Consider the following 17,209-nt stretch of genomic DNA (forward strand, 5'->3'; position numbering starts at 1 on the left):
CAGATTTTCTTTCTTCATCTCCAAGATCATAAATAACCTGAGCTTCACACTCTTACTTGAGGCAAGAGACAGGGAAAAGCTTTCTGGTCGCTTAATCAACCGGTTCTAGTCCTACATGTTGTGTGAGTCTGGGATTTGGGGCTTTTTTCTCCCATATGATCCTCTGTTGGGATGGAGAGGGTCACTATTCTATTTGTGTTTACTTTTCCTCAGCTCAAATGCTGGTGCTAGTATGATGTCTACTAGTAGTGAGAAATTGTACACATGAGGGTGTAACTGTGTGTGTGTGTGTGTGAGAGAGAGAGAGAGAGAGAGAGAGCGTGCATGCACATGTAAGTGTAAACATAAGTTCCAGTTAGTGCATGTGTTTTAGGCTCCACAATTCAAGAGGGATGTGAAGAACTTAGAGGAGAACAAAAGAAAACATTGAAAAGAAAGAAAGGTTAGGAAAAATTCAGATTCACTGATGCCAGAATAGGGTGAGTTGAGTCAACAGTTACTAACTTGCAGGAGTGGGTGACCCTCTGAACTCCTGATTCCCCCCTTTCCTGTCATGCTTACGAGCAAATTGCTGCTGTCTGGGCTGGGTTAAGATCTATGCTGCCAAGAGGCAGAGGGATGGGCGGCAGACTTCTGACAGCATTGCCCATCTGGGAGAGTCTGTGCTCTGGCAGCCCAGAAACAGTTTAAGTTAGAACCTCAATTCTGAGCTTGGCCTTTGGTGCCCTGAACCAGAGTGACTGCAAGATTCCTTACTCCCGTCTTCCTCTTTCCAGAACCAGCAGTCGTCAGCTCCAACCTCGCAGGAGAGAAGCAGCAACCCTGCTCCCCGCAGGCAGCAGGCGTTTGTGGCCCCACTCTCCCAAGCCCCCTACGCCTTCCAGCATGGTAGCCCAATACACTCGACGGGGCACCCACACCTGGCCCCAGCCCCGGCTCACTTGCCAAGCCAGCCTCACCTGTATACGTACGCTGCCCCCACCTCTGCTGCTGCACTGGGCTCCACCAGCTCCATTGCTCATCTCTTCTCCCCGCAGGGCTCCTCAAGGCATGCTGCAGCCTATACCACCCACCCTAGCACTCTGGTGCACCAGGTCCCTGTCAGCGTTGGGCCCAGCCTCCTCACCTCTGCCAGTGTGGCCCCTGCTCAGTACCAACACCAGTTTGCCACTCAGTCCTACATTGGGTCGACCCGAGGCTCAACAATTTACACTGGATACCCACTGAGTCCTACCAAGATCAGCCAGTATTCCTACTTGTAGTTGGTGAGCACAAGGGAGGAAGGGTCATGGTTGCCCTTTCCTGGCCCTGAGCTCTTCACAATGGGTTCTGATGAGCTCCTCTCTTACTCTGTCTTGAAACTCCTTAGCCAGCAGCTTGCTCTGCAGGGGCCCACTGAAGCAGAAGGCTTTTCTCTGGGAAACCTGTCTCAGTGTTGACTGCATTGTTGTAGTCTCCCGAGTCTGCCCTATTTTCAGTTCTTTATTTTTGTGACAGCAGTTTTGGTATTTGGAAGAGTTCAGATGCCCATCTTCTGCAGTTACCAAGGAAGAAAGATCATTCTGAAAAATATTTTCTCTCTCTGACTTTATTTCTATAAATGCTTTTAAAAACAAGTAAAGCCCCTTTTTATTTAACTTTGTTTTATTGTAGTTGCTGGTCAGAGGAAAAATGCTGATAGAAGGACTTGAAATCTGGCAGTAAGTGAGAAAAGAAAAATCATTACTTTTTGCTTGTTTAAAAACCAAGACTTAATTGCCTATTTTAAGAGTAGCTCTCACAAGTCCTTATTTTACTATCAGGCATTTTGCCTCAGAATTTTACTTTTGTGATTGAGATATTTAAACTTACAGTGTTTTCTTTTTGTTTTCACGTCACATTATACTTAATGAGCAATTGTTATTTTTGCAAAACTGGTTGTATCCTACTCTGTATTACTATTGGGATTCTGTCAGTTGCTCTGTGTTCATTACAAAATAGTATTCAAAAGGCAGCTCACCACTTGCTGGTAATTTAGTGCGAGAATCCACACCTGCCATGAAAACACAAAGCACCATGCATTTCTTTTTAAATTATTTTTTGAAAAGACCTTCCCTGATTGAGCTTAAATTTTATTATGGAAAAGCCATTAAAGTGGTTGTTATTGTGTGGTGGTGGTGGTTTTATTATATGCAGAATCTCTTTGTATTATGCGCTACTGGCATTGATGAGCTTTGCCTAAAGATTAGTATGAATTTCCAGTAATACACCTCTCTTTCTCCTCTCCTCACCTCTTCCTTCAGTTCTCTGTGATTTATTTGGGGAGAAAGCTAAAGAATCTGAAACCAGATAAAAACATTGTGTATAGCTTTTATACTTTAGAGTAGCTTCCTTTGTATGCCAGCAGCAAATTGAATGCTCTCTTATTAAGACTTATACAATAAGTGCATGTAGGAATTGCAAAACATATTTTAAAAATTTATAACTGAATTTAAAAATATTTTAGAAGTTTTGTAATGGTGGTGTTTTAATATTTTGCATAATTAAATATGTACATATTGATTAGAAAAATATAACAAGCAATTTTTCCTGCTAACCCAAGATGTTATTTGTAATCAGATGTTTAGTGATTACACTTGAATTGTGTATTTAGTGTGTATCTGATCCTCCAGTGTTACCCCGGAGATGGATTTGGTGTCTCCATTGTATTTAAACCAAAATGAACTGATACTTGTTGGAATGTATGTGAACTAATTGCAATTATATTAGAGCATATTACTGTAGTGCTGAAAGCGCAGGGGCATTGCCTGCAAGGAGAGGAGACCCTGGACTTGTTTTGCACAGGTGTGTCTGGTGAGGAATTGTTCAGTTGTGTGTCTCTTCCTTCCCTCTCCTCCTTCCCTTATTGTAGTGCCTTATATGATAATGTAGTGGTTATAGAGTTTACAGTGAGCTTGCCTTAGGATGGACCAGCAAGCCCCCGTGGACCCTAAGCTGTTCGCTGGGATTTACCAGAACAGGATTAGTAGCTGTGTTGTGTAAATGCATTGTTCTCAGTTTCCCTGCTGACACTGACAAATAAAAATAGCAGCTCTCCTCCTTTACTGCCACCTCTGCCCTCTTTCCATTTCGGCATCTCAGCTGAGCTCACAGAGCGTTTTCCCCACGTGGCTCTCTCACCGTGCATTGCCGCCCCGCTTCCGTGAGCATTCAGGAAGCAGTGAGAGGAGTCAAGCCAGTATTTAAAAGGCATTTTTTCCCTTAAAAAGTATGTGCAATCACTTTGAGAATGAGATTTTATTTTTCCTTTTCCATGTGGCAGTCCTTCCTGCAGATAGTTGACATTCCTAGTAAAATATTTGCTTGTTGAAAAAACATATAACAGATGTGTTTATACCAAAGAGCCTGTTGTATTGCTTACCATGTCCCTATACTATGAGGAGTTTTGTGACGCCGCTGGTGGCAGGGAACTTAGCTGGTGAAGAATATTGAGAAGGAACCGAAGCCTGTTGAGTCATTGGGCTTTTGAGATTTCCTTTTAACAACTTGTGTATTCTTAGGGCCCTTCAAACTGTGAAATTGTCCTTGTACTCTCAGCTCCTGCATGGATCTGGGTCAAGTAGAAGGTGCTGGGGATGGGGATGTTCCTGCTCATAAAAGATTTTGGGGAAGAAGGTTAACCCTAAGGTGTAGAAGTGTTCCATCCGAACTGAAAATGACGTAGTTGAGGGACACGTCTGGGAGTGGCTCTTTGTGGAGATGGTGCCAAGGAGGTGCAGGGTGGAGAGGGGAGATTTCATGGAGCCTGCGCAGCAAGCTCTGCACCGGGCTGAACGCCGAGGAGCTGTCAAGGTTTTTGGAGTTTCTTCTTTGTGAGGAGTAAAGGCTTCCAGGATGGGGCAGATAGTCGATGAGCCTACCGGGAACATGTTGGCGTTTTCTGTATATTTTAAATTATATTGAGTTGTGTTTTCTGCACTAAACTGGTCAGGATACCCAGGCAGTTAGTATAGTTTCTGTCACTAATGTATTACAGTGCTCTGATCAGCGTGTGTGATCTTTTGTGTCTCTTTTTTGCCAAGCAGATTCGGGTTTTCTTGCTCAAAGACAGATCTAGTTTCTAATGGAAACTTTTTTTGTTCCTTTTCTTTCCTCTATAAGGGATAGGAATTATTTTTGTAAGAAACAAGATGCAGGAAAAAAACTACAAAACACTCCACTCCTGCCCGCAGTGTAGTAGGTAGATACCATTTAAGGTTCGGGGAAATACAATACAAGATCTTGTGTTGTTACCTTAATTACCTTACTGTAAGCATTGTGTGGCTTTAAGGATTTTAGAGATTTTCAGTCTTAAGTCTATAAATTGGCATTTCAGATTTACCAAGGTAAAAATCCACCTGTGTCTGCCGAAAGTGTATGTACTTAACATGGCTTTCGATTCTGTCCCTGGGGCTTGCTGTCTCATCCGGACAGGATGGGGGATGCCCCTTGAATTTACAGAGCAGCTGGCCTGAGTCACAGTGGCCTGGCCTTCAGACCAGGTTAAGCTTTAAGCCCTCTCAGGAGTTGCATTTCCGGCTTCTCCCCTTTAGGGTGAGACAGAAAGGAAAGGGTTAAGTACAGCCACTCTTAGGCTCATCAGGACACCTGATCACTCCAGAGTTTTTAATAGCTCCCAAGAGGTGATCCTACAGTCAGTGCTCAGCTAAAATACCAGCCCCAGGAATAAGAACTCCATTTCAGACAGTCTGGCCATCCATCATCCTCCAGGAGAGGGGCTAAGCTTGACTGCCCTCAGCCAGGCAAGCACAGGAATGTGTGTGTTATTCAGCATTATTATGCAAAAGCCCACTGTTAGCAGTGGGACACACTCCCAAGGAATGGCCCAAGCCTGCTTCCTATTTTGATTTTGTTTTTATCTGATGGATGGTGCAGCATGTCTACATGGTTGTTTGTTGCTAAACTTTATATAATGTGTGGTTTTGATTCAGCTTGAAAAATAATCTCACTACATGTAGCAGTACATTATATGTACATTTATGTAATGTTAGTATTTCTGCTTTGAATCCTTGATATTGCAATGGAATTCCAAGTTTATTAAATGTATTTGATATGCTAGTTATTGTGTGCGATTTAAACTTTTGCTTTCTCCCTTTTCTGGTTGTGCACTTCCTTTTACAACAAGCCTCTAGAAACAGTTTCTGAGAATTACTGAGCTATGTTTGTAATGCAGATGTACTTAGGGAGTATGTAAAATAATCATTTTAACAAAATAAATAGATATTTAAAATTTAATACTAACTGCGGGAAAAGGGTCCATTGTGTAAAACATAGTTTATCTTTGGATTCAATGTTTGTCTTTGGTTTTACAAAGTAGCTTGTATTTTCAGTATTTTCTACATAATATGGTAAAATGTAGAGCAATTGAGATGCATCAATAAAATGGGTAAATTTTCTGATTCCTGTGGCTGTTTTTGACGTTTGTTCCGGGGTACAAAGGGGATCCACAAATAGCATCTTTGGAGTGCCTAAAATACACCTAAAAATTAGTAGACAAATTATGTATTAGAGACAAATTCATTTTTCATACAGACCACCACAGAGATGAATAGGTATTGGGAAGGGAACGTTCTGCAGGAATGGAGTTCCAGGGCCCTAGCTTAGTCGTCTGGAGCTGGCCCTTTCAAAGAGGCAGAAACTTCTAACACAGGCTGATTAAACTTTGTTTCCTAGTGTGTTCTACCTGACATCTAAAGTAGCAGAATGAAAATAAGAATCACCACAAGAAGATGCTATTTTCCTCCTCGTTCAAGCTGCATAATCCTTTTTAGAGAAGGAGCATTTTTGATTAGATTTTTCTTCCTTCCAAAGTGAGTAAGATTTCTCCAGATAAAGAATTAGAGATCTGTCTGGATTACTCGCTACAGGTCTCTGAATAAATGCTACATTCATTTGATTCCTTTTGACACATGTGGTTCAGGCCCAGTTAACCTGACAGTGGCCATTCATTTGTTTGGGGCTCCTGCAGTCATAGTTGGGATATAGAAATGAGGAACCTTTAGAAACGCCTTTTTGGACCATAACCAAAGAAATTATCACCAGTCCTCTCCCATAAGTAGGGAAGTCAGAATACATTTATATTGATTTAGACTACACATACATATTTTTCAGATTCTTTCCTGACTAAGTGAATGTAAAATCAGTGTGAACTTGCTGAACACTCCCCAGTTAAGGTATATCTAGAGGCTTTCAGACAAAGGAATCATGCTTCTAGTTAAGAAGTTACTGACTCCTCTGACCTGTTTTTGTTGGTTTTGTTTTCAAATTGTTTTTATCTGTTATATTCTCTTTAGGCTAATAAGAGAGAGACTGGGATAGCCCTGTAAGTAAATAGGTAGTCTGTGGGGGGAATCTGCATTTTAATGATGAAAACCCCTATAAATTCAGTCTGCTTGGCTTGCTTTGTGGAAAATTCCACATGAAGTTGAACCTAAGCCTTGATTTCCCTACTAATCCTGAGATACCTGGCACTTAGCTCTAGATGGCGCCAATGAGCTATGGAAGTATGTAACCCAGACTTGACCACCGGCGCCTTTTCCCCACCTCTTCCCCTGGAACCTCATCTCTCCCGCTTCCAGCTTTCACTGAACACGGCAGAAAGCAATCCATGCTGTTATTGCTGGGAAAGGGAAGGATTAATGAAGGATATTTCCTATGTCAGTGCTAGAAGCCTAAAGCATGGGAATAGTTTGCTGAGTTTTCTCTGGGGCCTCCACCAGCTAGCTCCTTTTCCTGGGTGACTGCCCAAAGGCTCTGCCCTTGGGTTTCCATCTCCTTCTCTCCTGGGAAGCCTACAGCCTAGGCGGGAGGTGGTTAAGGCTTCTGGCTGCTCTGCAGTGGGGCCATCTGTGTTTGATCAATCCAGGCAGAAAGGAGGGAGTGGGGGCCATAAAGGGCCTGAAAGCATTCCAGAGTAGTGAGAGAGACCCAGAGATCCAGAAAGAGAAGGCCCCGCCCCCATCCCGCCTCTGAAGCTAACCCGTGGGCTCCAGTGGCTGAGGCCGCCTGCACAGGACTGCACACTCCTCTGGCCCCACTCTCCTGCTGCCATGGGACCCTGGACTCCTCTCCTCGTCCTGCTCCTTCTGTCCTGGTCCGGACCCCTTCGAGGACAGCAGCACCACCTTGTGGAGTACATGGAACGCCGACTAGTTGCCTTAGAGGTGAGTGGCTCCTTTTTCTTCTAGCCCAGCCTGGCAGGGTGCCACATTTTTTGTCGGTTCTCCCAGTTTGTCAGCCATCGAGGGTTGACAAGATAGGGCTCTGTAAGAACCTACAGAAAACTCCATTTTTAAATAAGAAGAGCCTCAAAATTGTAAGCCCTCTTCCCACATGCACAGTAATTCAGACCTTTGTGTTTTAGTCCTGGGCTTAGGTAGAATAGAGGGACAGTAGAAGTTATGGGATGCATCTCAGGCGAGCTGATGATTCTGTTCAAGGTGGAAGTTCCCAGAGACCTTTCTGCCTTTTTAACACTTCGAAATCTGTAGCATCTGAATCCCAGGAGAATTGTACAATGGAGCAGAGACCCCTCCCCACCCATGCACTTAGACCGCCCTAGAGGCTCACTGACTCAGTGGCCCTGCTCACAGGGAAGGCTGGAGGACATGTCGTGGGGGCAGGGGCCTTGGTGAATCTGAGCCAGGCTCTCTGCACATTTAGCATCTCTGAACATCTGGTTTCCTTTCTATGGAAGTTGAAGGGGATGTTGCTGCCTGGCTCAGTGTGTTCTTTTCCCCATTTCTGACTCCCTGACTGGGCCTCTCCCTGCCTGGGAGTTGTAACCCTGTAGCTCTCTCCTCCCCCATCCCTTTAGGAACGGCTGGCCCAGTGCCAGGACCAGAGCAGTCGGCATGCTGCTGAGTTGCGGGACTTCAAGAACAAGATGCTGCCGCTGCTGGAGGTGGCCGAGAAGGAGCGGGAGGCACTCAGAACGGAGGCAGACACCATCGCGGGGAGAGTGGACCGTCTGGAGCGGGAGGTTGACTATCTGGAGACCCAGAACCCAGCTCTACCCTGTGAAGAAGTTGATGAGAAGGTGACCGGAGGCTCTGGGACCAAAGGCAAGGGCAGAAGAAATGAGAAGTATGATATGTTGACAGGTAAGTGATCTGGAGGCAGGCCCCTAACTCGGAACCTGTGTTCTTCCTTGTCCTCACCCATACAGAGGAATCAAAGCCTCTGTTGAGAATACTGAACTGTCCACCACTGTTCCCTTTTTTGTCCTTGTCCCCGTCCACTTTGGTTGTATCTTCTGAAATCTATTTTAGGGCAATTCTGTAATGACAGGTCCATCATGGAGGATTTCTGGGGACCCAGGCCCCTGTGGTGCTTTTTTCCCCAATTCTCCAGTGGCCCACCCTGGGGGTGGGGAGCTCCTGTGTTGGGCATTTAACTCTTGCCTATATTTCCTCATCCTGTGCTTTTCTTCTTCCTCGCAGACTGTGGCTACACAATCTCTCAAGTGAGATCAATGAAGATCCTGAAGCGGTTTGGGGGCCCAGCTGGTCTATGGACCAAGGACCCATTGGGACCCACAGAGAAGATCTACGTGTTGGATGGGACACAGAATGACACAGCCTTTGTCTTCCCAAGGCTGCGTGATTTCACTCTTGCCATGGCTGCCCGGAAAGCTTCCCGAATCCGGGTCCCCTTCCCCTGGGTAGGCACAGGGCAGCTGGTATATGGTGGCTTTCTCTATTATGCCCGGAGGCCTCCTGGAGGACCTGGAGGGGGTGGGGAGTTGGACAACACTTTGCAGCTCATCAAATTCCACCTGGCCAACCGAACAGTGGTGGACAGCTCGGTATTCCCAGCAGAGGGTCTGATCCCCGCCTATGGGCTGACATCAGACACATACATTGACCTGGCAGCGGACGAGGAGGGCCTCTGGGCTGTCTATGCCACCCGGGAGGACAGCAGGCACTTGTGTCTGGCCAAGTTAGACCCACAAACACTGGACACGGAACAACAGTGGGACACACCGTGTCCCAGAGAGAATGCTGAGGCTGCGTTTGTCATCTGTGGGACCCTGTATGTCGTCTATAACACCCGCCCTGCCAGTCGGGCCCGCATCCAGTGCTCCTTTGATGCCAGCGGCACCCTGACCCCTGAAAGGGCAGCACTCCCTTATTTCCCCCGTCGATATGGTGCCCACGCCAGCCTCCGCTATAACCCCCGAGAGCGCCAGCTCTATGCCTGGGATGATGGCTACCAGATTGTCTATAAGCTGGAGATGAGGAAAAAAGAGGAAGAAGTTTGAGGAGCTGGCCTGTGTTAGGAATCTCTCTAATCTCCATACATTTATATTCCCACTAAATTCCCTGTTCCTCATTCTCCAAGTGTGGACAAGTTGTAGTTCAGATCTCATAGTTTTAGCCAATGAAAGCCAAGTTCTCATGGCCCCTTCATTTCATATGGGACTCTGGATCTTCAGTAACCCTTTTAGAGTGAAAAGGGAGAACACCCTAAGGGTTCACTCTTCTCTCCTGCCCCATGTCAACAGATTTCAGGCCACAGGTGACCCAGGCCCAGAGCTCTGACCCTCGAATGGGGGCAGCCCCAGTGAGAGGCAACGGAGTATTTCCTGCCTTGGTGTGAGATGGAGAGAGGACTAGGAGACTTCTAACTCTGCCCTCTCTCCCTTCAGTGCCCTAAAGAATGGGACTTTCTTCACCTCATTTTGTACTGAAACCTTTTGCATTAAAAGGAAAACCCACTGCTCCTCGCCTGTGTTTGTTTGGGGCAGCCCTCAGATCATATTTCACCCCATGAGCCTCTCCTTTCCCCTACACCCATTCCCACTCCTTAGACCGCATTAGGGATTTGGCTGGGTTCCCTGGCTGAGGAAGAAGGAACTTCTCCAGTTACAGATTTTCCTGTGAGGGGCCTGGGGAAGCAGCAGAACCCGCCACTTCAGGAGGTTGGGCAGACAGCCTTCTCCACCCCCGGCCCCCTTCAGCAGCTCCCCCAGAACTGCTAGTGGCGCTGTGCCTCTGGCCACGAGACTGCCCAGGGGCAGAGTTTCCAATTCCAGATCTGAGGTTTTGAACCAGAAAATGGGTTTTAGTTGCATTGAAGTGTAGTGTGGAAGCCAGAGCCCTGAGCACATGTGTTCTCAGTACGAACTTGAAGTCTTACCTCCAGCGTGGACTCTGCCCCACTCCCATCTCCAGCATCGGGCTGGCCCCCAGGGTTGCACAACCGGACTTGGTCTGAGCCGCTCTGATTTTCCTGCTGCCACAGCGTCTGCGGTTTGGGTGGAGGGGCAGTGACCATGTCTTGGATGTTAGTCCTCCAGTTTCCCAACACATTCCCTTTCTTCACCCTCACCACCCCCATCTACCCACCCTGGACCTGGAACCTCGCAGAAGTCTGTCCAGGAGTCCTGGAAACTTAACCCTTTCTTGATGGTACTCTGGTCTGGGTTGCAATGGCCAAAGACCGTGGGGTGGGGCGGTGGAGGAGGAGAAAAACCCTGGGCTTTGGACTCCAGTCTCAGGAATCTGCTGAGCTACGTACCAGGCCCACCCCCCCAGCTTCATCCCCCTGCTTGTCCAGCACCAGGGAGCAAGGCTGTCTCATGGTCCAGACCCCTGCTTTTCTGAGGAAGTTTACCTCAGGCTGCCTGGGAGTCCTCGTGGTGATTGACTCCCAGTGGGGAGGGAAAGGAACATGCTCTTTCCCCCTAGTGCATCCTCCCCTAGGATGGGGTGGATCAGCCAGGGCCCCCAGAGCCTCCTGTCTCAGGCAGAGCTGCTCCCCACGTAGGTTGGTGAGGAAGGGGAAGGAAAGGCAGTAGGAGCCGGAGCGGTGGGGGCTCTTGCCCATCCTGTTCTCTCCTAATGTGGGGCTGGCAATGGTAATCACCCCCTGTCAGCCCACGGAGGGGTCTGCCCACAGAACATCTGGCTCCAGCGCAGGCCAGGAGGGGGTGTGGAGGAGGGGGAGGGGGAGGAGGAGGGAGCGAGGGAGGGAAGGGGTTCTCAGTGGAGCCTGGAGAGAGCGGTCCAGGCCATCCATACTGGGCTGTGCGCGTGCGTGCGTGTGCGCATGCGTGTGTGTGCGCGCGCATGCGTGTGTGCGCACCTGGCGGGAGTGCGCACCTGGTGTGACTCGCACCTGGTGTGACTCGTGTGGCAGTGTCTGCTTGGAAGCTACTAGAGGGTGGAGTTATCCAGACAGCACCCAGCATCTGGAGTGGCTTTTTGATGACCCTGAGGAGAAGCACCGGACTGCGTGTGTCAGCGACGTGGTGGGTGAAACCGTCTCCACCACGCGCTGTGCTTGGCTTTGGGGCATCGTTCTTTGCCTGATTCCTCAACGAGAGGCGGAAAAGCAGCTTTACTTTCATTTTTTTTCTGGTCTTAAATTTCCTTTGGAAAAGTTCACTTCGGCTTTTCTGAAAAGGCAGACATCTCTGGGGCCTTGTCATTTATTTCTTTTTTCTTTTTGGCTCCTGTTCAAAAAGCTGGAGCTATTTTGGAAGCTTTTTTTTTTTTGGGTATGTGCCTTAGCGGAACCGAACCGGGGACTCTCTGGTCCGTAGGCCGACGCTCCAACCCCTGAGCCAACCCGGCTAGGACTTGGAAGGTGTTTGGAAGGTGAGTGGAACTGTGTGGGCAGGTCCAGTGAACTGCCCAGATTCATTAAGTTATCTGCTGCGCAAGGGGAGCCTCGGCAGCTGAATCCAGTCAGCCTCCATGCCCCTTCACAGACCCTGTACAACCCATCACTTGGCAGAAACAGGTCATGACCTTTGGTTTGGGTTCATCGAAAGGCAGTGGAAAGCAGAGGCCCTGGTGGGGGAGAAGGGGCTGAAAGCCCGAAGAGAAGTCCCACATCTGTCAACACCTTGCCCTATGACAGTAACAGCCAGGAATGGGGATGCGGGAACCGCGGCAGGAGGCAGGAGGGGCTGCTGCTGTGGGGACAGCCTTGCTCCAGATCACTGGTCCGGATGTCGCCTCTCCTTCACAGGCACAGTTCAGAGGGCTCCTTTACCCCTACTCTGGCCCCAGTTTCCTGCCCCATCTTCCAAGCTCTCCTCTTGATTCTTAAGATCCCCTCCTCCCTGCCGGAGAAACCAAGTGTCCATCTTGTCCTTGTCATCACGGACCCGAGCCAATGTTGTCTGACCCCTGGATGGTGGGGAGCGAGGGGCAGAGATGTAGGAAACGAAGTTGTTGATTCAGCTGTCCGTGCTTCCTCTGGGTCAGGCTCTGAGCTAAACAGGAACCAGAGCCCTTTCCCCTTCCTCTTCTTCATCTTGGGTTTTCTGGGTCCCTTCTTAATCCCCTTCCTATATAGGCACACTTGCCCGAGGCTCCTGGGAGCACCCCTTCCTCTGCTCCCCATTTCTCCACTGGTTTAGGTCAGAATGTGCTCGATGGGAGGGCTCTTGAGACTCTTCCTAGCATGTCCCCCAGCCTTCAGGATGGTTCTCTCTAGAATCTACCTGCTCTCTGTGGCAGTCTCGCAGGTGGTCTCTGGTCCTGGAGGGACGTTCCCGTCCCTCTGCCCTCAGCCCCCAGCAGCTGCAGCGTCTCCCAGCTCCTCTGCCCCAGCAGCCTGGAAGCTTCCTCCCCTGCGACCCCTGCTACCATGGCTGGAAGCTCTCCTTGGCCTTCTCTTTTAACTTCCGCTCTCACAATGCAGAGCTTAAAAGATTAAATCTTTATTTATGGATTTAATAACTCCACAGAAGAATTATAAATGTGAAAGCCAGTGTATGAAAGGGCAGAGTGAGAAAGTAAAAACGAAGGCCTCTCAGCACTGTCCCTCCAGAGCCTGGGTCTGACAGTATCTAGAGCTGAACACCCCCGCTTGGTCTTGGGGGTCTGTGCAGCCCAAACGCCGCCTTCTCTGAGAATGGCCGCCCTCACTCCCGGGCCCTAGCTGTGTGGCCCAAGGGAAACAGATTCTCTGTCCTGGGATTTCGAATTGCAGATCAGAACTGTCAGATCTGAGAGGTGCCGAGGCATCTGCCCCGCCCTGCAGAGGCAGTGGAAGGCGGTGGACAGAGCAGAGGCAGGAGTGAGAGGGCAGCGTCCTGGCCGGTGCCTGTCTGGTCTCTAGCCATTCCTCCGGTGCTCACTGCACAGTTCGAGCCTTTGTGTCCTACTAAACGCCAGAATCCCTAAAATAAATACATTTGACCCTTGAACGACATGGGGGTTAGGGGTGCCGAACCCCCCAGACCACCCCCCCGCATAGCTGAAGATCTTCGTATAACTTTGAACTCCCCCAAAACAAATTGTCCCTCAGTATCCATGGGGGGATTGGTTCCAGGACCCCAGTGGATATCAAAATCCACAGATGCTCAAGCCCCCTGTATTAAATGGTGTAAGTCAATGCATACAGTCGGCCCCTCCCAAGCTGATTCCCAACTGAGGATGGGAAACAGTATCAGTATTAACTAAAAAATCTGCGTATAAGAGGACCGGCACAGTTCACACCAGTGTTGTTTAAGGGCCAGCAGTACTTTTTGTTTGTTTGCTACTTACTTATTATTGTTTTTGGTTATGTTAGTACAGTATTGTTACGGAAAAGACTCAGACCAAACACCGGAGGAAGTGAAGAGGTTCCTTTATTCACACATGCGGACCCAGAGGAGGCAGTCTCCAAATTCTGGGCACCCCCCCCCCAAGTTGTAGGGTGAGCCTAGCCTAGTTTTATAGCGGGCTGGGCGGGGCATTCTTTAGATGCAAGAGCAGTAAGCAGCTTACAGAAGCAGGAAGAGAAAAGGTCTGGTTATCTCTAGGAAGCAAAAGGGTCTGGTTATCTCCTGGGTGCTTGCTTTTTCCAAAATAGCGACTTACTTCCTCTATCAGTATGAGTGGGTTTCTGTTTCTTGCAACCCCAAAGCAACCCCTCATCTTCACCAAAAACATCCTCCATCCCTTGGACTGCCGTGTAGATGGCCTTGACCCCGGAGAGTGCTCCTTCCTGCTCATCCCCAGAGGACTCACTAGAATAATGAGTCTGTCCCGGCCTGTCCTGGATCATTCTACCATGGCTCACTCAAGTCTCACCTCCTCCAGGACAGCCTCGCGATGGCCTGGTCCTTTACCCTTCCCTGTTCTGTTCCTTCATGGTGTGTTGTTTCTTCCTCCATCGTAGCTGGTGGCACGGCGTTCTCGGGGCCACCTGACATGTTGGAAGGAGTGCAGACTGTAGAGTCTGGTAAACTTGGAGTCGGAGTTTCTAGGACCAGAGAGTCTGCCTCTTACTGCTATGGTTCCTTATTACTTAATATCTTATCTATAAAATATAATATCTGCCCAGTAGGTGAGAATTAGAGATGATATATACAAACTCTTCAACAGTGCAGACAATAAATAGTATGTTGCTCTGAAACCCACTTCTTTTGGGAGACTTTTCTGACCTTTTCCACTCCCACCCAACAGGGTCAGGTGTCTTTCCTGTGGGCCCGATTTACCCTGTACACATCCCAGGCAAAGCCTGTGTCACTGTGTTGTATCTGGCTCATCTGTGTGTCCCCAGGGCCTAACATGGAGCCTGGCTTATACACGGGGCTCCATAAACACTTGCATTTGTGCCCCCAATTAGGTTGTAAACCTGGGACCTCTGGGCATGTTTGTCTCCTAACCTCATGCAGTACCTGTTCTTGCTGGCATTTTTCACTTTAGCTGGACAAAGACAAGCGACAGATAAAAGCAGATTTCTTTCAACAGCAGAACATGCTAGCATTCCCACAGTGACGATTACTAGCTCCAGCGTCCAAGGGGAATGTCTCAAACTAGGCCAGCACGTCTAAGCCCGGTGGGCACCGGGAGGAAGGCAGTAATACTACAGAGGAGTGGGAGACCTTGGTTGTTTAGCATAGCAAGGGTTCTGGAGTAGTTAAACCCAGTCCCACCCCCACCCTGCCACTTGCTAGCACGTTATTTCACCTCTGTGAGCCTCGGTTTCTTCATCGATTAAATGTGCAAATTAGTGAAATAATTTCTGCAAAGCAGTAAGGTCAGTGCCTGGCACATAGGAGGTGCTCCATAAATATTATTGTTATTGTTATGAATATCATCATGTTTGCAGAAGTCTTTCAGGTAGCAAAGTGCTTGTGTGTTTTCTCCGCTTTGATCTTTACAATTCCATGTGATAGGCAGGTCTCAGGCACTTGAAGGTTATGAAGATTAAAATGACTTGTCTAAGGCTGAACAACTCTAAGTACTGGGGCCAGTTGTGTGCAAGAGCGGAAAGAGCTGGAGCTCCCAGCTCAGCCTGCGTTCAAACTCTTGCTCCGCCACTCGCTAGCCATGCAGTCCTGGGCAGAGCAGTTCTCTGAGCTTCAATGAGTAGACCTTCCCTAGAGACCTGTGAGTGGTGAGCCAGTGTTTACAGACTGTCTGGGTGCTCGATAAATGCACATTCCCAGGCCTGTGGCTCTTGATGTCTTCTGTCAGACGGACACTGTGCTGGTGGCCATCTCTGGTGTTATAAACCATCTGTCTTGATCCAGTGCCTCTTCGGCGACCTTTCTCTCCATCTGTACATGGTCTGCAGGAAAGCAGGGACCTGTTTCCCCGCAGAGGTCTTTCTATTAGCAGTCACGGCCGGCAGGGAAGAAATCAGGGTGTATGGATATCTGCCCTTTCTCTGTGCCTGAAACAGCCCTACCGGCAATGTATGTTTGGTTTTTGGCTTTCTTTCTTTCTTTTCTTTAAACACAGTGTCCCAAGCTGCCTTTTTCCTCAAGCACGTTTTCTCAAAGGTATTTGGACTGTTCAGCATGTGTCCCTAGCAGCCCTTGCTGTTGACTTTTTGGACTTATCCCACGATTGATTTTGACAGATCCTTCAATGCTATTTTGGTTGCATTTGGTCTGAGAGATATTTATTACTGTCCAATTGCACATGATTTTTGTTTTGTGGCTGTAGAATGTTGTGTTCCAGACCTGTAAATTCTCAGAGTTGTCAAACGCCTGAACTGTTCCCCATCTATTCTGATTGCCCTTTTGAAGGAAGGAAGACCCGCTGGAAAGAGCCCAGGGGTGGGAAGAAGAAGACCTTTTCGTTTCAGTGGCTGAGCGTCCCGGCCCTGCTTCTCGGGACCTGTGTCACCTTGAGCCAGGTACTGACCCCTGAGCCTCAGTTTGCTCATTTGCAAAACAGGGTTATGTTACCTGGGTTACCACTCACAGGACTGTCGAGGTTCAAGCCTTAATGCATAGAACCTTTAGTGTCCTCCAGGAAGGAATCTCAGGAGTCATCGAGTTTGACTCCTCATTTTGTAATGGAAGAAACTGGAATCCAGAGAAGCTTTGAGGGCAAGGACCATGCCTCCTGTCTTCCTAGTCCCAGACCCATCCAGGTCGAGAGCATACTGGGTGTCTGATAGGTGCTTTGTAAGGGAGTCGAGTGACCAGCTCGTAGGGACACATCTATGATTTAACCTCTCTTGATGACTCAGAATTGTCAACACCAGTTACTCTGCTGTGCTGCAATGTGGCCATTACGCTCTTCTGCTCAGTGTTTCTTCTCTCCCTTCACTTCACCTGCCTGTTTCCCGGGGGCCATGGGCTCCACTCTGAGACATCTTCATCACTGTTTCTAATCGACTGTCCCCTCTAGGCTGGGCCGGAACAAGAGTGAAAGGGCTTTGAAAGGTTAAATTGGACACATATGCTGAGCATCTTTATTGAGTGTGGCAGAATATTCCACAGACCAGAAGCACAGCCTATTTTAAGCAAAGAGAGGCCTTAACATCACCTGGCTGGCCCCTCAAGTCATACACGTATTTTCTACGCCACTGTACTCTGTCCAGTGACTTGTGAAGCAGGTGTGTCTTTGATGCTGGTAGTGGCTGAGGACATCATCGTTTCTACCTCCTGGACTCTCTCCATCCAGTGACCTGGATTCGTTAGCATTTTCCCCTCCCAGCCCAGGGGAAGTCAACACACATAGATGTGATTTCCTCCTCTTATTCCTGATACTGACCTAGCAAATTCCCTTCTCTTCCTCCCTCTGCCTTTCCAGCCTCCTCAGTCCTGATGGAGGTGAAATATATTGTTTAGGTATCTAAAGGAAGCTATGAAGCTGTAAACTAGAAACACGAGTTTATTAATTAAGTAGGTAAAGGGAGACAAGGGAAATGCTAGCTGTGTCACTGGATTTTAAATTGAGATAGGAGTAATCTCATTTAAACCAAA

General features: G+C 48.3%; 2 protein-coding genes and 1 long non-coding RNA gene across 11 annotated transcripts in view; all 3 read left to right on the forward strand.

Moving 5' to 3' along the window:
* The window catches only part of HIPK1 (homeodomain interacting protein kinase 1), a 53,213-nt gene extending 47,775 nt beyond the window's left edge, over window positions 1-5,438 (forward strand). For 5 of the 8 annotated variants that reach the window (XM_036272297.1, XM_036272299.1, XM_036272298.1 and 2 more), the window contains one exon: window positions 777-5,438. In XM_036272297.1, the coding sequence (XP_036128190.1) occupies window positions 777-1,262 (486 nt within the window). In that variant the 3' untranslated portion in view covers window positions 1,263-5,438. The remainder of the gene's footprint in view (window positions 1-776) is intronic. The other 3 variants (XM_036272301.1, XM_036272300.1, XM_036272302.1) reach the window with 3 other exon arrangements.
* A 109-nt stretch (window positions 5,439-5,547) lies between these two features.
* On the forward strand, window positions 5,548-9,762 carry OLFML3 (olfactomedin like 3). The gene is made up of 3 exons (XM_036272305.1): window positions 5,548-7,202; window positions 7,856-8,141; window positions 8,481-9,762. Exons 1-3 carry the CDS (start codon window positions 7,089-7,091, stop codon window positions 9,299-9,301), a joined length of 1,221 nt encoding a protein of 406 aa, XP_036128198.1. The 5' UTR covers window positions 5,548-7,088; the 3' UTR covers window positions 9,302-9,762.
* Window positions 9,763-16,018: 6,256 nt separating this feature from the next.
* Window positions 16,019-17,209, forward strand: part of LOC118637133 — a 29,352-nt gene continuing 28,161 nt past the window's right edge. For both annotated transcript variants that reach the window (XR_004960901.1, XR_004960902.1), the window contains exon 1: window positions 16,019-16,131. This is a non-coding gene — a long non-coding RNA (uncharacterized LOC118637133). The remainder of the gene's footprint in view (window positions 16,132-17,209) is intronic.

This window comes from Molossus molossus, unplaced genomic scaffold, assembly GCF_014108415.1.
Source record: "Molossus molossus isolate mMolMol1 unplaced genomic scaffold, mMolMol1.p scaffold_m16_p_20, whole genome shotgun sequence".
NCBI lineage: Eukaryota > Metazoa > Chordata > Mammalia > Chiroptera > Molossidae > Molossus > Molossus molossus.